This window comes from Aquarana catesbeiana, linkage group LG01 (genome assembly GCF_042186555.1).
Source record: "Aquarana catesbeiana isolate 2022-GZ linkage group LG01, ASM4218655v1, whole genome shotgun sequence".
Lineage (NCBI taxonomy): Eukaryota > Metazoa > Chordata > Amphibia > Anura > Ranidae > Aquarana > Aquarana catesbeiana.
This window is the reverse complement of record NC_133324.1, coordinates 728,827,909-728,850,243: the sequence shown is the minus strand read 5'-3', so window position 1 is coordinate 728,850,243 and position 22,335 is coordinate 728,827,909. Positions and strand designations below refer to the sequence as shown.

Here is a 22,335-nt window from a genome sequence, read left to right as displayed (position 1 = left end):
TGGGCCCAATTTGCACATTTTCACTTAGGGGTGTACTCACTTTTGTTGCCAGCGGTTTAGACATTAACGGCTGTGTGTTGAGTTATTTTGAGGGGACAGCAAATTTACACGGTTATTAGGGCTGGGGAAAAAAAACAATTTTAATCTTGAATCGAGTTGAGAGGTCAAATCGATTCAAAATTTCAGAAAATCGTTTTTTTTTTTCTTTCCACCAGGACCGGCGCGAGTTTTTAGGCGAGGCCGTGGCTTCGGCCTAGTCCGCGAGGCCGGACGCCGCGGCCTTGCCTAAAAACTCCTGCCTGCAGCTCCCCAAGACCGGCGCTGACACCGCGTCGATCCAGAGGAGCTGCGGGCAGGAGTTTTTGGGTGAGGCCACGGCTTCGGCCTAGTCCGTGAGGCCGGACGCTGCGGACTAGGCCTAAGCCGCGGCCTCGCCTAAAAACTCCTGCCCGCAGCTCCTCAGGAACGGCGCGGTGTCCAAAAAAAGAAAACTTGATTCGAATCGTTTTTAAAAAAATCGCAATTTTTTTTTTTTGAGAAAATCGCCCAGCCCTAACGGTTATACAAGCTGTATACTCACTACTTTGCATTGTAGCAAAGTGTCATTTCTTCAGTGTTGTCACATGAAAAGATAGAATAAAATATTTACAAAAATGTGAGGGGTGTACTCACTTTTGTGAGATACTGTATGTATGGGAAGTGTAGTCCGTGTGTGTAATGAGTACTAGGCCTCTGTATGTATGGAAAGTGTAGTCCCGTGTGTGTAATGAGGACTAGGCCTCTGTATGTATGGAAAGTGTAGTCCTGTGTGTGTAATGAGGACTAGGTCTCTGTACGTATGGGAAGTGTAGTCCTGTGTGTGTAATGAGGACTAGGTCTCTGTATGTATGTATGGGAAGTGTAGTCCCGTGTGTGTAATGAGGACTAGGTCTCTGTATGTATGGGAAGTGTAGTCCCATGTGTGTAATGAGGACTAGACCTCTGTATGTATGGGAAGTGTAATACTGTGTGTGTAATGAGGACTAGGCCTCTGTATGTATGGGAAGTGTAGTCCTGTGTGTGTAATGAGGACTAAGCCTCTGTATGTATGGGAAGTGTAGTCCTGTGTGTGTAATGAGGACTAGTCCTCTGTATGTATGGGAAGTGTAGTCCCGTGTGTGTAATGAGGACTAGGTCTCTGTATGTATGGGAAGTGTAGTCCTGTGTGTGTAATGAGGACTAGGCCTCTGTGCGTATGGGAAGTGTAGTCTTGTGTGTGTAATGAGGACTAGGCCTCTGTGTGTATGGGAAGTGTAGTCTTGTGCGTGTAATGAGGACTAGGCCTCTGTATGTATGGGAAGTGTAGTCCCGTGCGTGTAATGAGGACTAGGCCTCTGTATGGATGGGAAGTGTAGTCTTGTGCATGTAATGAGGACTAGGCCTCTGTATGTATGGGAAGTGTAGTCCCGTGTGTAATGAGGACTAGGCCTCTGTGTGTATGGGAAGTGTAGTCCTGTGTGTGTAATGAGGACTAGGCCTCTGTGTGTATGGGAAGTGTAGTCTTGTGTGTGTAATGAGGACTAGGCCTCTGTGTGTATGGGAAGTGTAGTCTTGTGCGTGTAATGAGGACTAGGCCTCTGTATGTATGGGAAGTGTAGTCCCGTGCGTGTAATGAGGACTAGGCCTCTGTATGGATGGGAAGTGTAGTCTTGTGCATGTAATGAGGACTAGGCCTCTGTATGTATGGGAAGTGTAGTCCCGTGTGTAATGAGGACTAGGCCTCTGTGTGTATGGGAAGTGTAGTCCCGTGTGTGTAATGAGGACTAGGCCTCTGTGTTTATGGGAAGTGTAGTCCCGTGCGTGTAATGAGGACTAGGCCTCTGTATGGATGGGAAGTGTAGTCTTGTGTGTGTAATGAGGACTAGGCCTCTGTGTGTATGGGAAGTGTAGTCTTGTGCGTGTAATGAGGACTAGGCCTCTGTGTGTATGGGAAGTGTAGTCTTGTGCGTGTAATGAGGACTAGGCCTCTGTGTGTATGGGAAGTGTAGTCTTGTGCGTGTAATGAGGACTAGGCCTCTGTGTGTGTATGGGAAGTGTAGTCCCGTGTGTGTAATAAGGACTAGGCCTCTGTGTGTATGGGAAGTGTAGTCTTGTGTGTGTAATGAGGACTAGGCCTCTGTGTGTGTATGGGAAGTGTAGTCCCGTGTGTGTAATAAGGACTAGGCCTCTGTGTGTATGGGAAGTGTAGTCTTGTGCGTGTAATGAGGACTAGGCCTCTGTGTGTATGGGAAGTGTAGTCTTGTGTGTGAGCTTTGTTCTGCGCATGCCCATAGTTTTCTCCTCATCATTAGCACTTCCTACTCCTCCCCCTGCTCTCGCCCATCCCCGCACTCAGCTCTAAACTGAAAACAAAACTTTTCCTTGCGGAGTTGTTTCGTTTCTTCGTACTTTCCCTCCGCCTGGTGCCGCATTGCCTCGCCCTTCCTCTCAATGGAGGTGAGCGGCTGGTTGTAGCGGTCGGTGCCGCCATGCCGATCTCCGCTGTGGTTGAGTAGCAGGGGGCCCTGTCTGTCAAACGCACCTGGCGCTGCACGTGTATGCCCCTATGTGCCCCTCTCATGCCCCCCACTGGAGGACGATCCCTGCCACACGGCCCCTGTCCGCCCTTCTGCCATGCGGGTTAGATAGAGAAGAGCAGAGACACGTTTGTTTGTACTCAGCACTCGGCGATGGAGGAGCCCCGGGTGAAGGGCGCAGAGCCTGCCCTCAGTCAGGAGGAGGCTGCCATGGACACTTACCTGAGGTCTAAGGGGCTGTACAGGAAGAAAATCGCCAAGGATGGATCGTGTCTGTTCAGGGCAGTGGCTGAGCAGGTACTAATCACCCTTTTATTATTACTCTGCACTCTTCACCCCTGGAATATTCACACTAAGACCTCATAACAGTTGTGAAGGCCTCATAACAGGGGCGAGGGGTCTCGGCGACAGGGGTGGACTTAGAGGAGTTCCAGTCTCCTGTGTAAAAATCAAACACCAGCTATAAACACTGTAGCTGTTGACTTTCAATAAACACTCACCCGTCCCACCATCCAGCGCTGCGCTCGCCTCAGCCGCTTTACCCTCCTTGTCTGTCCCCGACATCTTAACAGTGGGCACCTGGCTGTGACAGCTTGCGGCTTCGCAGCCAGGTGGCCACGGTGCGTGCATTGTGAATGGTCCCACAGTCTTCTGGTACCAGTCATATGTTCCAGAAGACTGCAGGGAGAACTTCTGATTGGCTAAGTGGTTGGCGCAGAAGTGGGAGCGGGTACCTGTCAAGATCAGGTACCTGCTACCCCCCCCCCCCTTGAAAGTGCCATTTCACAAACTGGTGGGGGAGGAGGCCTTAAAGTGGAACTTGCCCTTTTATATGCAGCTCCACTTTAAGGTGAATCCCTTGTGAGGACCTTGTGCTACCTGCAGGGTGTGTAAGGGTGTTCCATGCAGCACCGTGCAGACAGTCACGTTCATGTCACTGCGAATTGACATCTCTGTGGGTGCACGACCCTAAACTCACACTGGTTGTGCTCAGGGACACATACCCACATGGATGGCAAATTGAGAGCAGCTATCCCCTCACATAAACTATGATCATAAGCGCCTCTCTGAGAGGAGGTGAGCACATGCTACATTTTTGGCTGGGGATATGCTGCAGAAGCAAATACAAAACTGGGGACATGTTACATGAGGTTCATAGAGATCAGTGCTGTTACCTTAAAGTGATTAAGTCTTGTTAATTTTATTTTTTTCTCTAAAAATAAACATGTTATACTTACCTGCCCTATGTAGTGGATTTGCACAGAGCAGCCCAGATCCTCCTCTTCTCTGGTCCCTCGTCTGTTCTCCTGGCCCCTCCCTCCTGTCGAGTTCAAGCAGCTTGCTATGGGGGCCCCGAGCTGAGTCACAGCTCCCTGTGTCCATTCAGACACGGACCCCCTGTTCAGCCCCACCCCCTCTCTTTCCTGATTGGCTAACTGACTTTGACAGCAGCAGGAGCCGATGGCGCCGTTGCTTTGTCTCACCCAATCAGGAGGAGAGTCCCGGACGTCTGGGACACTCGTGGACGTCGCTGGAGAGAGATGGGACTCGGGTAAGTATGAGGGGGGCTGCTGCACACACGTGTTGTTTTTTTTTTTTTTTTTTTTTTTTTATCTTTAAAAAACTTTCTGACTTTTCAACCACTTTAAGGCAGGCCATGGATTGTGATTTTCTTTCCTGCAAACATGGGTCGCAGGAATGAAAATCGTTAGATTTCCCCATCAACGCTGAGAATCTCTCCTACGTAGCTATTGTGTTCTCTCGATTTATTGTTAGCAGCTAGAGCTGCTGGTATCAATAGCATGCTAGAAATCTGACTTGCTGGTTGTACCCGAATTGATTGAATCAACTTGGGTACAATCAGCCTGCCCATAGATGGTTGGAATTTCAGCCAGTTCCTGCTGAATCGGTCAAGAGTTTAACCATCTATGGCCAGTTTAATCAATGTTCTCTCTACAAGCTGCTGAGGTCCGAGGGCCGCACATACACAGATGGGCTGCAGGTTGGGTACCAGACCTCTAAACGCTGCTCTTAATATACTGATGTAAATGCCTGATGTGCATGGCTGCATAGTCTAACATAGAACTGTTTTTAGGGGCATAAAAAATATGCTGTATGCCTTTTAACAACTTCTGGACTGCTGCATGCCGACATACGTCTTTACTTTGACGGGGGGGATATCGTTGTTATTGCAGCAGCTAGCTGCCATAACCCCCGGTATCCTCTTGTTTGGCTGGCAGTCTGCTTCAAGATAATTGCGGCGGATTCGCCACAAGATAACTTTTATCGGCGGCTGGAGAGGCACCCGCCACGCTCCGGTGCCCTCCATCGCTTACCGGAGCCGTCGGCAGCGGCGGAGACGATCGGATGTTCCTCCTTCCTTAGCATGAGATGAGTGGGGGAAGATGGCTCCCACCCGTCTCCATGACATTGTAGGGTGGAAGCGACGCAAAACGTTACTTCTGCCCATAGCTCTTAAAGGGCCATTTTTTTTTTTTTTTTTTTATTTTAAATGACAATATTTTTTTTTTTTTTTTTTTTATTGCATTTCAGTGTAAATATGAGATCTGAGGTCTTTTGACCCCAGATCTCATATTTAAGAGGTCCTGTCATGCTTTTTTCTATTACAAGGGATGTTTACATTCCTTGTAATAGGAATAAAAGTGACACGATTTTTTTTTTTTTTAACCACTTCAGCCCCGGAAGGATTTACCCCCTTCCTGACCAGAGCACTTTTTACAGTTCGGCACTGCGTCGCTTTAACTGCTAATTGCGCGGTCATGCAATGCTGTACCCAAACGAAATTTGCGTCCTTTTCTTCCCACAAATAGAGCTTTCTTTTGATGGTATTTGATCACCTCTGCCGTTTTTATTTTTTGCGCTATAAACGGAAAAAGACTGAAAATTTTGAAAAAAAATGATATTTTCTACTTTTTGTTATAAAAAAAAATCCAATAAACTAAATTTTAGTCAAACATTTAGGCCAAAATGTATTCGGCCACATGTCTTTGGTAAAAAAAATGTCAATAAGCGTATATTTATTGGTTTGCGCAAAAGTTATAGCGTCTACAAACTAGGGTACATTTTCTGGAATTTACACAGCTTTTAGTTTATGACTGCCTATGTCATTTCTTGAGGTGCTAAAATGGCAGGGCAGTACAAACCCCCCCCAAATGACCCCATTTTGGAAAGTAGACACCCCAAGGAAATTGCTGAGAGGCATGTTGAGCCCATTGAATATTTATTTTTTTTGTCCCAAGTGATTGAATAATGACAAAAAAAAAAAATTTACAAAAAGTTGTCACTAAATGATATATTGCTCACATAGGCCATGGGCATATGTGGAATTGCACCCCAAAATACATTCAGCTGCTTCTCCTGAGTACGGGGATACCACATGTGTGGCACTTTTTGGGAGCCTAGCCGCGTACGGGGCCCCGAAAACCCAGCACCACCTTCAGGATTTCTAAGGGCATACATTTTTGATTTCACTCCTCACTACCTATCACAGTTTTGAAGGCCATAAAATGCCAAGATGGCACAACCCCCCCCCAAATGACCCCATTTTGGAAAGTAGACACCCCAAGCTATTTGCTGAGAGGCATGGTGAGTATTTTGCAGCTCTCATTTGTTTTTGAAAATGAAGAAAGACCAGAAAAAAATTTTTTTTTTTTTCTTTTTTCAATTTTCAAAACCTTGTGACAAAAAGTGAGGTCTGCAAAATACTCACTATACCTCTCAGCAAATAGCTTGGGGTGTCTACTTTCCAAAATTGGGTCATTTGGGGGGGGTTTGTGCCACCTGGGCTTTCCATGGCCTCCGAAACTGTGATAGGCAGTGAAGAGTGAAATCAAAAATTTACGGCCTTAGAAAGCCTGAAGGCGGTTCTTGGTTTTCGGGGTCCCGTACGCGGCTAGGCTCCCAAAAAGTCCCACACATGTGGTATCCCCGTACTCAGGAGAAGCAACAGAATTTATTTTGGGGTGTAATTTCACAAATCCCCATGGCATGTTTGAGCAATATAACATTTAGTGACAACTTTGTGCAAAAAAAAAAAAAAAAAAAAAAATTTGTCTCTTTCCCGCAACTTGTGTCACAATATAAAATATTCCATGGACTCGACATGCCTCTCAGCAAATAGCTTGGGGTGTCTACTTTCCAAAATGGGGTCATTTGGGGGGGTTTGAACTGTCCTGGCATTTTATGCACAACATTTAGAAGCTTACGTCACACATCACCCACTCTTCTAACCACTTGAAGACAAAGCCCTTTCTGACACTTTTTGATTACATGAAAAAATTATTTTTTTTTGCAAGAAAATTACTTTGAACCCCCAAACATTATATATTATTTTAAAGCAAATGCCCTACAGATTAAAATGGTGGGTGTTTCATTTTTTTTTTTCACACAGTAATTGCGCAGCGATTTTTCAAACGCATTTTTTGTGGAAAAAACACACTTTTTTAAATTTTAATGCACTAAAACACACTATATTGCCCAAATGTTTGATGAAATAAAAAAGATGATCTTAGGCCGAGTACATGGATACCAAACATGACATGCTTTACAATTGCGCACAAACGTGCAGTGGCAACAAAATTAATACATTTTTAAAAGCCTTTAAAAGCCTTTACAGGTTACCACTTTAGATTTACAGAGGAGGTCTACTGCTAAAATTACTGCCCTCGATCTGACGTTCGCGGTGATACCTCACATGCATGGTGCAATTGCTGTTTACATTTGACGCCAGACCGACGCTTGCATTCGCCTTAGCGCGAGAGCAGGGGGGACAGGGGTGCTTTTTTTTTTTTTTTTTTTTTTTTTTTTTTTTTTTTTCCTTTATTATTTTTTTGCTTTTTTATCTTATTTTTAAACTGTTCCTTTCATATTTTTTTTTAAATCATTTTTATTGTTATCTCAGGGAATGTAAATATCCCCTATGATAGCAATAGGTAGTGACAGGTACTCTTTTTTGAAAAAATTGGGGTCTATTAGACCCTAGATTTCTCCTCTGCCCTCAAAGCATCTGACCACACCAAGATCGGTGTGATAAAATGCTTTCCCAATTTCCCAATGGCGCTGTTTACATCCGGCGAAATCTAAGTCCTAAAATGCTCGTAGCTTCCGGTTTCTTAGGCCATAGAGATGTTTGGAGCCACTCTGGTCTCTGATCAGCTCTATGGTCAGCTGGCTGAATCACCGGCTGCATTCTCAGGTTCCCTGTTGAGACAGGAGAGCCAGAGAAAAACACGGAAGACGGTGGGGGGGGGGCATTCCCTCCCACTGCTTGTAAAAGCAGTCTAGAGGCTAATTAGCCGCTAGGATTGCTTTTACATGAAAGCCGACCGCTGGCTGAAAAGAATGATACCAAGATGATACCTAAACCTGCAGGCATCATTCTGGTATAACCACTCAGTCGTGAATGGCGTACCTGAAGACAAAAAAATGGTTAACAATAAAGCACAGTAAACGGTAAAGTATAAAAAATTGCATACCTGAAAAGCAAACATGATAAAACATAATAACAATAAAACATTGCAGAATAGAATACAGTAAAAAAGAGCAGAACACCAGAGAGAGAATAGAGAGAGAGAGAACAATAAAACGACAACTATTTTTTTTTTATTTTTGTTTGTGTTTTTTTTTTTTTTTTTACACTTTTTTTTTGTAACTGTAACTTTTATAACTGTAACCGGTTCCAGGTTCGGGTCTCTCAAAATGCGATGGCATCTTGGGAGACCCTGTGAAAGTGTGCCTAGTCTGTGCAATGCTGTACCCTACGCTAATACTCAACTAGTGAATGGTAGTGTTCAAAACATTCACCAATGCAAAGACCAGGATTATCAGGACAGGAGGGACAATAATAGCGGGTGTCACGCCTATATCCGCGTTTGCTGCAGACACATCTTTTTTGGGGGGGTTCGTTGGGTAGGGGTACTCGGGAGGACATATAAATGCCTCTCATGCAGCCGACTGCATTTGGTTGGGGATGTGAATGGGGGAAATACGGGCGCTGCAGAAGTGGTGGGTTCCCAATTAGGATTGGCGAATGCAGCAGGAAGGGCATTATGGGCACGACGGGCCTGTGTTTGTCTTTTTGGTGGCAGCGCGACACTACTTGTGCTTGCCACCTCACCAGCTTGAACTGCACTTATGGGACTCGCCACGTCACCAAGTGTTACTGCAGTGCTGGATGTATGACTACGACCGGGGTGTACTAGGCCGCTGGCGCTTGCCAGTTCACCAAAACGCTACAAAAAAAAGTGACAGTGATCGATCGATACTGCACTTGGGTGGGCTGGGCTGGGCCGGGCGGAGGGGCAAAACGCAGGTGCTAGCAGGTATCTGGGCTGATCCCACTAACACTGCGTTTTTGGGAACCCTAAACTGCTGGGGACGCTAGTATAGATCTGATCGGATCAGATATTGATCCGATCAGATACTATACCACTAAGGGAGGTGTATGGTGCGTGCGTGGGTGTTAGTGGTACTGGCGCTAATCTGACGCTGCTTGGGGCTGGTGCTTGCCAGTTCACCAAAATGCTACCAAAAAAACTGTTAGCGATCGCAGGGATCAGGCCTGACTCTGCGAACGCTGCAGTTATGCGTTTAGTGTTTTGTAAGTGACAGTGATCGATCGATACTGCACTTGGGTGGGCTGGGCGGAGGGGCAAAACGCAGGTGCTAGCAGGTATCTGGGCTGATCCCGCTAACACTGCGTTTTTGGGAACCCTAATCTGCTGGGGACGCTAGTATAGATCTGATCGGATCAGATATTGATGCGTTCAGATACTATACCACTAAGGGATGTGTACGGTGCGTGTACGGTGCGTGCGTGGGTGTTCGCGGTACTGGCGCTAATCTGACGCTGCCTGGGGCGACGCATATCACCGCCGGGCGATCAGGGGGCTAAACCTTTATTCGGTAATAAACGGCGGGTGCCCTGACACTAAAAAAAATAAACGAACTAACCAGCGTCACCCGTAACAGTTATACGGTGATCAGTGGTGAAAGGGTTAACTAGGGGGCAATCAAGGGGTTAAAACATTTATTAGGTAGTATATGGGGGTCCCTGTCGCTATAAAACGCTGACAGCGAACCTAAATATTTACGTTCCTAACTAGCGTCACCAGCGACACTAATACAGCGATCAGAAAAATGATCGCTTAGCGACACTGGTGACAGGGGGTGATCAAGGGGTTAAAACTTTATTAGGGGGGGTTAGGGGGGTACCCTAGACCTACAGGGGGCTAATACTAACTGTCCTACCACTGCTAACTGTCACAAACTGACACTATGCAGTAATCAGGAAAAAAACAAAACAAAACAAAAAAACCTGCTTGGTGTCAGTTTGTGACAGGGGGGGGGTGATTGGGGGGGGATCGGGGGGCGATCGGGGGTGTTTAGTGTGCCTGGCATGTTCTACTGTGTTGTGTGTGTGTGTGTTGGCGCACTTACATGTCATCTCTCCTCGGTGCTGGAACGGAAACTGGCCAGCCGAGGAGAGATGACATCACATCCTCTGCCTCTGTGTACTATACAGAGGCAGGGGATGTTTCTCATTGGCTGGGAGCGATCGCGAGGGGGGGGCCACGATCGGATGGCCTCCCCCTCGTCTCTCAACTCTCCCAGCCAAACGCCGACCGCCGATGGCACCGGGGGGGGGTCCGATCGGACCCCCCGCCCGCGGGAAGGCAATCACGTACCAGGTACGTGATTTTGCCTGCCCGTGCCGCTCTGCTCACGTATATATGCGTGAGGCGGTCGGCAAGTGGTTAAACAGTGTAAAAATAAAATATTAAAGGTAAAATAAGAGAATTTTTTTTTTTTTTTTTTAAAATGCACCCCGTCTCGCTGAGCTTGCGCGCAGAAGCGAACGTATACGTAAGTCGCGCTTGCATATGAAAACGGTGTTCAAACCACACATGTGAGGTATCGCCGTGATCGGTAGAGCGAGAGCAATAATTTTAGCCCTAGACCTCCTCTATGGAGATTTTTTAACGGTAAAAATTTGTCGCCATTCCACGAGCAGGCACAATTTTGAAGCGTGACATGTTGGTTATCAATTTACTCTGCGCAACATTATGTTTCACAATATTAAAAAAAAATTGGGCTAACTTTACTGTTGTCTTATTTTTTAATTTAAAAAAGTGTATTTTTTCCAGAAAAAGTGTGCTTGTAAGACCGCTGCGTGAATACGGTGTGACAAAGTATTGCAACGATCGCCATTGTATTCTCTAGGGTGTTAGAAAAAAAAACAAAAGTATAATGGTGAGGGGTTTTAAGTAATTTTCTAGCAAAAAAAAAAAAACAGTTTTTAACTTGTAAACACATCTAAAAAAGAGGCTCGGTCCTTAAGTGGTTAAAAGCAGCTTTTTTTTTTTTTTTTTGCCCATGTGCATGGGGACTAAGCATTTTAGAAGTGTATTTCAAGCATTTTACTTGTGCATTCAAGCATGGAAGGCACTAGGGGGGAGGGGGCCAGTTGTCACAAGCTAAACGCTTTCATTTTCGTGTGTTTTGAGGATTTCTTTCAAGTCCATGGGCCAAAAATGTCCAATTCTGCCACAAAAGTAGCTCTAGTAGCTTTTAGAGTGTCAGGCTATTGGCTCCTGTGCTCTCATTCTAACATCCACAATTGAAATACATGGGATTTTGGATGTTGAAAGTTTTGGAACGTTGAGCCACAAAACGCTCAGGTGTGATTGGGTCCTTAGGACTGCATGTTCTATGTCTGGAATACCAATACTGCCTATGTGCCAGTTTGCTAATTTCTTCTAGTCCGCCCTGCTCTGGTTGTTGTGGTTACCCACAACATAATAGTTGTTATACTGTGTCTAGCCAAAACTTTGTTGTTTTTTTGTGGGTTTTTTTATACTTCAGGTCATAGTCCTCCTTGACGTGCTTGAATATGTGCACACAGCAGATTCTTGCGACTAGGATGACAAGTGTTTGCAAACAGTGTCAGCCGCTCAGCCTATACAAAGCAACGACCTTACTGTGTGCACGTGTCTGCACATCCAGTAGCCAATTGCAGTTGGGGATGGATGAGTAAACCTGGATGCAGAAAGGAAGTGATGGGAAAACCAGTGTTTGACGTTGTCACTAGAGCAGGAAAGAGGGGTAAATCTTTCAGTGGGGACAAATATCTAAGGCTGTTCATAGATTCTATTTATTTATTTTTTTTGGGGGGGGGATCAGCTAGCTAGCTGATCAAAAAGAAAAGTGAACAGATTCCCCATCCACACATTTGAGGGGGAATTGGGGGAATTATCCTGCTGCGCTTTTGTATTCTGGCAGCGGGGTTCTTCCGTTGCCAGGATACGCTGATCAGCGCTGCAGCCGATTGGTTGAAAGCACTGATCGAGTGAATATATACCAACAGTTCTGTTCGGGAAGAGTTGCTCACTAGGTGGTTGTGGCATAGCCCCATCCAGTTGAATTGGCTTCATTTGGTGGGTGGTACTGCCCAGGGTTTAATTCTTGCCCCAACGCAATGCCCTGAGGCATGTAAACGTCTTATCTGCTGCCTTTGCAGCTTAATGGAGAGTGGTTGGGGGATGATAAAATGTAGCTAAACTGTTTTATTTTTTACCCCTCCAACTGCAAGTGTAAGCGAATCCCTAAGGGCGGCAATTCCCATCTTATTGTAGAGTTAAAAGCTGGTCATAGGTGGATTGCATTTTTTTTTGGTTCATCTGGTACTGGCCAAATTGCGGTCACATCTATCTATCGCATACTAGCACATTATGTGAAACTTACCTTTAAAACAAAGCCCTCCAGCGGTGTGCTGACGGGGCTTCCATCTTTACGCGCTCTTCGTTCCAGGTTGATGGGCTCCAGTTATCTGATTGGATGAGCGCACTGAAGTCACTCCAGCAGATGTGTGCGGGAGCCACTGTTCAGTGCACGGTGGTCTGAAGGAATGGCACAGTACGTGCCTTCAGAGCGTATGCGCCAGTGATGTCGCTGGCAGGCTTACAAGTAAAGATCTCCTAAACGGTGCATGTTTCAGAGATATTTACTGTACCTATGGGTAAGCTTTACTATAGGCTTACCTATAGGTAAAAATCGTCCATGGACGTTTACTCTCTCTTTAAGCCTTGCACACACGTATTTTTATTTTATGTTTTTCAACCCAGCGGGCTGAACAAAAAAAACTGAAGAGCTCAGGAGGAGCCGCTGTACTAACCATCCGATGTTGGTATTGCAATCTCACCCGCTGAGCTATTGTGTTCTGACAGGGGGATGCCCCCCCACCAGAACACACCAGTCAGCAGCGCTCTCAGCCATTGGCTGCCGATCACCAGACCTTTTTTAGTCATGTCCCTTTGACATAAGCCAGTGGAATGCCATACACACAGGCTGAATATTGGCCAGTTTCTATTGAATCAGCCGATGCTGCCCGTGTGTATGGCCCTTGAGAGAGGTCATGGGAGAGGTGTGTGTTTTGAAGCTATCAATAACCTAGAACTAATTTGCTGAACAGGAAAATTTACTGGCTGCTTGTTTGTTTTGGGTTTTTAACTTTCTCTTTGGTGAAATCAGAATTGAAACTTTTGATGACTTGTTTTAAAGGTACAGGTTACAATGTCATTGCCTGTATTTATGCACTTGTTGATCTTATTCTCATACATGCTGCCTGAAATCTAAACTGAAACAAAAAAAATAGTGAAATAAATGCACTTCTCAACTGTCTCAGATTTTCACCTTGTATAAGTTAAAGGAGAAGTATAGCCAAAGCTCGTTTGGCTGTACTTCTCCTATGGATCACAGGTGTACAATTAGTTTTGCACTCCTGTGATCCAATTTCAGCAGAGAGCGGACTGACCTCACCAATGTCAGTCCAGGCTCCGCGTCATCCCGACCATGGAGTCTGGATCCGCCAAATGCCTGGACTGACTCCCGGCTCAGCCTCCACAGCTCAGCACTCCAGTGAGTGAGGAGGGGGAAGAGCAGAGTGCTGTGGCTGACGGTCTGCAGCTCTCTGCTCATGGAGCTCTGAAAACCGAGCGATCGTCGATGTTCGATAGCTCAGTTCTAAGCGCAGAGGTGCCTGGGGACAGATTCAGCATCGGACTGATGAGGCATCCACCTAGTTAAGTATGAATATGGGAAAAAAAATCCTTTTCTTCTCTTTTTAATAAGTTGTGGCATTTTGCCAGTCCCCACACTGTGATGCCGGTGCCACGTTTGAACTTGCTTGTCCTTCTTCCTGGAAGCCTCATTGGCCCACAGTGCAGGGATACCCAATACTAGCAGCTTCCATAGCAACTCTAGCGTCGCTCTTGCACCAAAGCAGAAGACCATTACAGAAATTGTCCAGCCCTACACATGTAGCCACTTGCTTTTATCAATGCTGTCGGTTCTCTGCCTATCACACCATCATTTCTATTTTATTGACTCATATTTCCTCAGTAAGTAAATGGATAGCATGGGAGGGAGAGAGAGGCAACTGAGAACTGGGGAAGAAGATGGCTGAGGACATATCAGAGATGTGAAGTTATGTTTGCTGCACAACTGTGCATGCTCTGTAAGGGCTCATTAACATGGTCACAGAGTGCCATGCACCAATAAAACAAGTGTATTTCTGTGCCTGGGTGGGGTTCAAGTGTTTGCATACAGTCACCTATACAAATGAATGACAGGCTGTTGCAGTACGATGTTAACCAGATACCCAGGTGTACACATGTGCATTCCTGGATACAGTTTGTGTGTCACTGTATGCATGAACACCCTTGGATGTGTGGTTACCAGTGTACAGCTGCAACCTGTCATTGATTTAGAGTACAGGCTGCTACGGCTATACACAAGCATCTGTACTCTTAGGTGCACAAATATATGCTTGTATTGCCCTCTGCGGCTGTTTGAATGAGAAACATACAGACTGAAAGACATAGAAAGCTAGATTGGTACATATAGGGATAAGCATTGTTATGGTCGCAAAGTTGTATAGGAGACTAAAGATTGCTTTAAAGTGGTTGTAAAGGTAGAAAGTTTTTTTTACCTTCTGCCCCACTGCCCCCTCCACCCCCAAATACATACCTGAGCCTGATTTCGATCAAGCGATGTACACGAAAGCTGAGGCTCTCTTGGGTCTCTCGCTCCTCATTGACTCAGATACAGCAGCAGGAGCCATTGGCTGTCAGAGCCAGTGATCAGGGAGCAGGGTTGGGTCAAGCCCCGCTCTGTGCATCTTATGGAAACAGTGCACAGCTCGGGAGCGAGTGCGCACAAGTGCCCCCATAGCAAGAGCCTTGCTATAGGCGCACTTGGAGGGGAGCCATGGGTGCAAGCGGAAGACCTGACGAGGAGGATCGGGAGAGAGGAGAGCAAGCATAGTATGTTATGTTACTTTGAAGCAGAACTAAACCCTCCTATCTTTTACAGCCAAAGAAGCTGCTATCTTAGCCTCTGTTTGATATGCATTTGCCATGGTGCTGCATATGTGATCAGTTATGACACCATTTGATGGCATGATAGTTTGGTTGCGTGTACAAGTAATTGTGGCAGTTATCATTCACTGCATGCCTTGAATGTAATTGGGTTTAGTTCCGCTTTAAAGTATGTCAGAAAGCGTATGGAAGAATTTTAAATGTTTATTCATGAAGTATTAAACTGCCAGTGGCAATATGTAACACCTGTCTGTTACAGGTATACTTATATAGTACTTGTACCTACATGCTTAGTATAGGATGGTCTTAAACACGCCATAGTTCCTGTACACTTGTTATACTTTAATAAAATTGTCCCAAAGTAAAAACAAAGTTTCTCGGTTATAACAGCTTTCTACAAATTTGTTCTCCAAAACATTGTACTGCTTTCCTCACAAGAGCTAAGTTTCAGTAGTTGACAAGCCACATTCATTCAGCTTAGCTTTCCTTTAAAGTGGTTGTAAATCTGTACATATACCCAATGAAGTGACTGGCCTCGGGTGATACACAGAGAAACAAACAAATCCTAGATAAGTTTTACCTGTTTTCTGCAGTCTTCTCTTCAACCTTGCATACAAAGTCCAGAATGTATTAAGCTTCTCTAAGCTGTCAGAAAACGTGGCAGAAAGCTGAAGTCACACTCTGCAGAGCTCAGTAGAGAGCTCTGAGAGCTGATTGGAGAGAACGGCACACCCCCTTAACACAGCACACTGGAACAGAGCTGAGGCAGTTAAACACAGGCTGGGGGTCCCTCCCCGTCACCTTTTTTCTCTTGGTGTCAGGAAAACTTGTTGAAAGTGATTTGTGCTGAAAGCAGAGCAACAAAGCAACAGACAGATATGACATGTAATGCTGTTAATTGTGACAACTGCACACAATAGAGCAGTGCTTCTCAACCTTTTTTCAGTCAAGGCACCCTTTAAAATTACAGACAGTCTTGAGGAACCCCATTCTAAAATGTAAAAACTATTCTAAAAGCTTTACATAATGCAGCAAGATCCACATGTAGGACACCCAACGTTGGAGTAGATTTATTCTTGCAAAGCAAATACACTTTTGCACATTGGTGCTGACTAATAAGTATGCCAAAGTTTCTCTTCTCTCTCTCTCAACTTTTCTCCTTTATGTGGGAGGGAGAGGGTCAAACAAAGATACTGGGGAAGCAACAGACATCCTCCTCATTTACTGATGTAATTGGTTGTTAGGATGCCAGTGTCTAGAAAGTCATAATTAATGGTAAATAATGAAAACCCGTGACTTTGTGTAACAGACAGGCTTGATCCACCTGCTGGCTTGTATACAATTTTTCGATCGATTTTTAGGTATTTTGCCAAAGCACCCCTGGTTGAAAAGCTGCTATAGCGGGATATGCTTTGTTCATATTTCACGGCTGAGGTTTACAACCACTTTAACTCCTTTATTATATTTTTTACAGAAAAACACACTTTTATTTGTTGGTGTATAGGCCAATAAGGGAGGGCTGGTTACGCAGTGCCTTTAAAAAGTATTCATACTCCTTTGAAATTTTCCACATTTCTCATGTTACAACATAAAACCTAAATGTATTTTATTGTGATTTTATGTGCTAGACAACACAAAATGGCACATAATTGTGAAGTGGAAGGAAAATGATAAACGGTTTTCAAAGTGTTTTACAAATATCTGAAAAGTGTGGCATACCTTTTGTATTCAGCACCCTTTACTGTGATACCTCTAACTAAAATCTAGTGGAACCAATTGCCTTCAGAAGTCACCTAATTAGTAAATAGAGTCCACCTGTGTGTAATTTAATCTCTGTATAAATACAGCTGTTTTGTGAAGCCTTTTAGAGGTTTGTTAGAGAACCTTGGTGAACAAATGGCATCATGAAGGTCAGGGATAAAGTTGTGAAGTTTAAAGCAGGCTTAGGTTATAAAAAATTAAATAAAAAATCCCAAGCTTTAAACATCTCGTGGAGCACTGTTCAAGCCATCATCCGAAAATGGGAGAGTACGGCACAACTGCAAACCTACCAAGACATGGCCGTCCACCTAAACTGACGGGCCGGGCAAGGAGAGCATTAATCGGAGAAGCAGCCAAGAGGCCCATGGTAACTCTGGATGAGCTGCACAAATCCACAGCTCAGGTGGGAGAATCTGTCCACAGGACAATTAGTTGAGTACTCCACAAATCTGGCCTTTATGGAAGAGTGACAAGAAGAAAGTCTTTGTTGAAAGAAGGTAGTAAGAAGTCCTGTTTTGCGCGAAGCCATGTGGGGGGACACCGGAAACATGTGGAAGAAGGTGCTGTCGACAGATGAGATTAGAATTGAACTTTTTGGCCTAAAACCAAAACGCAGTGTGACGAAAAACTAACACTGCACATCACCCTGAGCACACCATCCCCACCGTGAAACATGGTGGTGGCAGCATGTTGTAGGGATGCTTTTCTTCAGCAGGGACAGGGAAACTAGTCAGAGTTGATTGGAAGAGGGATGGAGCCAAATACAGGACAATCTTCAAAGAAAACCTGTTGGTCTGCAAAAGACTTGAGCGGAGGTTCACCTTTCAGCAGAACGACGACCCTAAACTTACAGACAGAGCTACAATGGATTGGTTTAGATCAAAGCATATTCATGTGTTAGAATGGCCCAGTCAAAGTTCAGACCTAAATCCAATTGAGAATCTGTGACAAGAAAATTGCTTCTCACAGACGCTCTCAATCCAATCTGCCAGAGCTTGAGCTATTTTGCAAAGAAGAATGGGCAAAAATGTCACTCTCTAGATGTACAAAGCTGGTAGAGACATACCCAAAATGACTTGCTGCTGTAATTGCAGTAAAGATGGTTCTACAAAGTATTGACTCGGGGGCTGAATACAAATGCATGCCACACTTTTCAGATATGTATTTGTAAAACAAAAGAATTAAAACCATTTATTTTTCTTCCACTTCACAATTATGTGCCACTTTGTGTTGGTCTGTCACATAAAATCCCAATAAAATACATTTAGGATTTTGATTGTAACAAAATAATGAAAACTTCAAGCGGTAGGATTACTTTTTCAAGGCACTAAACCAGGCGTAGGCAACCTTTTGAGCACAGTGTGCTGAAAAATGTTTTCAAAGAAATTGAGCTTGCCGATTTTATAACAAAAAAGTCAGCTTCACACTCTCAATCACGAAAAGGATCTTTTATAATGTAAATGCTGTAAACTACCTGAGTAGTAGTGAGAAATTTAACATCCTGCACTCACGCCTCAGATCATACCCAATTCCTGCAACTTCACACTTCAGACCACTGTAACCCCACCTGCACATCTGCCCCACCACTGTAACCCCCCCTGCACATCTACCCCACCACTGTAAAGCAAACCCCCCCCCCCCCCCCCCCCTTGCACATCTATGATATATGTGTAATATGCAGAATGGTGAAAGGAAGCAGAGATGAGACACATTTACCTGTCCTGGCACACTCATCCTGCTGTTCCACCTCTCGTGTCCAGCCCACGTGCTTGGATGTGATGTCACATACAAGCATCTGGAATGGATGTGCAATGATGAGTTAAGGTCAGGATATTTTCTGAAAGCAGTTGGCCTGTGTGCAGGATCATAAGTTAGGGCCCAGTAGCTGAGAAAAAGTTTCTGCGCTGCAGCAAAAGTTGGGTTGTGATTTTCATTGGCTCTGGCTTAAAGGGACACAGAGTGCCAGGGTTCAGTAGTAAGTGACACAAAGGTTCAGGAATAATTTCAACAAAGTTCCCATAAGCTCAACAGTAATTTCACAAACTATCACCTGATTGTGGTTTTCTCAATCGCAGTGAAATCCCTTCTTTCTGAGATTGGTAGTGGCAACCAAGAGGGTGGGGCTAGCAGGACTGTGATTGGCTTTAGCAGTGGCCAATGACAGTCCTCCTCCTCGAAACAGGGACCGCCCCTCCCTACCAAAACTGTACCCAATCTCATCCCCATGACAAAAGCTGACGATTGCAGCTACAGCAAAGTTAGAGAACCAAACAATGTTTCCCATCTTTTACAATGTGTGAGGGCACAGTGCCTCCCCCTCAGTGCAGGTGCAGCATGGGGAATTCTGATTGCAATGCATTAGTGTCTCACTGACCCTTCCCTGTGCTGCTCTGCTGATGGGGAGGGAGTGCCGGCAAAAGAGACTTCTCGTGCCGGGGGTTGCCTGCCTCTGCACTAAACCTGATTCAGGGGATAGTGGGCTTTGAATAACTAAAGTCTTAAAGAAAACATCACTTTGCTAATTCGGTGCAAAGTGACTGGTACTCTTAATAGGACACCTTCCATTTCACCCACTGGTTTCCCATGCTCATCCGCAATACTATAGGGAACGTTCTCACTATGTGCATTGACCTGCGTTAATCCACACTGAATCAACGCAGGTTATCACAAGGGCAGGTAGAAAACTGTCTCCTATGCGCCTCATTCACACAGCGGAGCAGTGATTTGCTGTGTACTGCTGAAAAATGCAGACATACTGGATTCTCTCGCAGTGCACTGCACAACACTGTTTTCCCTCTTGGGTTCCATGCACAGTTGACCTGAGAACAGCCGTAGGGATTCATAATCCATGTCTCAGAATAGAGTGCAGCTTCCTGTAAATGACAAGCGAATAGTGAAAAGGTAAAGGGTTTATGGCTTCCCAGAAGACTCGATTGCTTCACTTGAGTGAATCTGAAGTCTGGTTGGGTAGTTTCTTTCAGGAAACTGGCTGACCTGTTGCAAACTCTGATTTGCTCAAACTGAACTAGTGATTTGATTTGTTCATTCCTAATTCATTGATTCCTTTTCTCTTTCCTTCCCCACTGTATTACCCTGTCATGTAAACTAATGCCCTTTACTGTGAACCCATGGCAATATGTCACTTTGAATTTATCTAGCTGACTATTTTGCAGGCCTTGTAGCCCTAAACTCTCTTTGCTTTACTAATTTCATTATGCACACGAAAGCATTATACAGCTCTGAGTTTTCAGTTCACTGTATGCTTTTCCAGCATAATTTACTTTGGGGCTCGACAAATTTCAGGCGCCAGGTCACCATGGAGCCTAGAAATTGCGTCCTGGCACCTGGGCTTTTGTCGGCCATCTGAATCTGCCTCTTGCTTGCTGACTGTGCTATAGCTGAAAGACAGCTACAGCACGGTCGTCCAGTTCTGGGAGGGCGTCTATTGATGTCCTCCCAGAAACCTCCCCCCCCTTGTGCACGCTTTGTGATTGCTGTGTCCTTCAGACTCAACTGATCAGATAGAGGTAAAGGCCCAATTACAATGGCCCTTTACCATGTGAATCAGCTGTGTCCAATCACATGTTTTTTTAGCAAAACTATACTCCCATAAAAGCTTATAGCTCAAAAAATGCTGATAAATGCCGAATATTGGCGGTTTTAAGCATTGGGCTTCATGTACACTGCTGTTGGTAAACGTTTAGGAGCAGTTGGGCATTTTTTTCAGCTGCCCCTGAACTCGCTTCTGTTATCTTATCATGTACACAGGGTCATTTATAGTGGTTTCTAAGCAGTTGAATTTTAGAAGCATTTTATGGAAAGCAAAAAAATGCGTTGTGGACGGATGTTCAGAGGCATTTGAAAGACCAAATGCCTGTAACGGCTTGTAAATGAGGTAACTTGCGTTTAGCCGTATTTCATTTACAGGCATTTTTAAAGGAGATAATTTTTTTGACTATTTGGGAAAAAAAAGCCTCTAAACGCAAACGCGGCTAAACGTGGCATGTACACATGGCAAAACTGATGATTTTAAATGTCGGATATTATCTGTCCGAAAAAAACGTTGAGAGGTTTTAAGACGTCCCATGTACTTATAGCCTATGTGTGCATGGACACACAGGATAACATGCTGGAGAGTTTATTGGCTGCAGAAAAAAAACGTATGAAGCCAAAAAACAGCAGCTGTAGTCTCTCCATACAGCCACATCAGCGCACATCAGTGAACAAGAAAAATTACTTATTTGCAAAATTTTATAACAGAATTTTTTTTTTTTTTTTTCAAAATTTTTGGTCATGTTTTTTGTTTGATTAGCAAAAAATAAAAAACGGTGGTGATTAAATACCACCAAAAGAAAGCTTTCTGTCTCAAAAAAAAAAAAGTGATAATTTTATTTGGGTACAGTGTTGCATGACCCTGCAATTGTCATTCAAAATGTGACAGTGCTGAAAATGGCCTGGGCGGGAATGGGGTAAAAGTGCCCAGTAGTAGGCAGGTGATTTAAAAAAATATGGCTCTTAACTTTTTTTTTTTTAACCTGGCATCTAGATTCAAAGCAAGCCCTGAAAGCATTTGGCAAGCCCTGATTTCCTTAATAGGGAAGTATTAAAGACTGTAACAGGTTAAAGTGTATCTAAACCCAATGTTGCTGATATACAGTTGTGCTTATAAGTTTACAATTTATGATTTCTGGCCATTTTTCAGGGAATATGAATAACAAAAACTTTTCTTTCACTCATGGTTAGTGTTTGGCTGGCTGAAGCAATTTATTATCAATCAACTGTGTTTACTTTTTTTAAATCATAATGAAAACAGAAACTACCCAAAAGACCCTGGTCAAAAGTTTACATACCCTGGAGATTTTGGCCTGATAACATGCACACATGTTGACACAAAGGGGTTTGAATGGTTATTAAAGGTAACCATCCTCACCTGTGATCTGTTTGCTTGTAATTAATGTGTGCGTATAAAGGGTCGATTCTGAGTCATGGGGAAAGCAAAAGAATTGTCAAAGGATCTGCAGAAAAAGGTAGTTGAACTGTATAAAACAGGAAAGGGATATAAAAAGCTATCCAAGGAATTGAGAATGCCATTTTTCAAACTCTAATCAAGAAGTGGAAAATGAGGGGTTCTGTTGAAACCAAACCACGGTCAGGTAGACCAACTAAGATTTCAGCCACAACTGCCAGAAAAATTAACACACAAATAACTTCAGGTGAAATACAAAACTCTCTGAAAACGTGGTGTGGCTGTTTCAAGATGCACAATAAGGAGGCACTTGAAGAAAGATGGGCTGCATGGTCGAGTCGCCAGAAGAAAGCCATTACTACGCAAATGCCACAAAGTATCCCGCTTACAATATGCCAAACAGCACAGAGATAAGCCTCAAACCTTCTTGCACAAAGACATTTGGAGTGATGAGACCAAAATTGAGCTTTTTGGCCACAAACAAACACTTCATTGGAGAGGATTCAACAAGGCCTAAGATGACAGGTACACCATTCCTACTGTAAAACACGGAGGTGGATCACTGATGCTTTGGGGATGTGTGCTACAAAGGCACAGGAAATTTCATCAGAATTGATGCCAAGACGAATGCAGTAGGTTATCAAAAATACTGGAGGAA

At 44.4% G+C, this 22,335-nt stretch overlaps 1 protein-coding gene across 1 annotated transcript in view; it reads left to right on the top strand.

The window, feature by feature from the left end:
• Nucleotides 1-2,336: 2,336 nt before the first annotated feature.
• Nucleotides 2,337-22,335, top strand: part of OTUD4 (OTU deubiquitinase 4) — a gene marked incomplete in the record, with an annotated part of 176,835 nt that continues 156,836 nt past the window's right edge. The window contains 1 exon segment of the mRNA XM_073604542.1: nucleotides 2,337-2,852. Coding sequence (XP_073460643.1) covers nucleotides 2,709-2,852 — 144 coding nt within the window.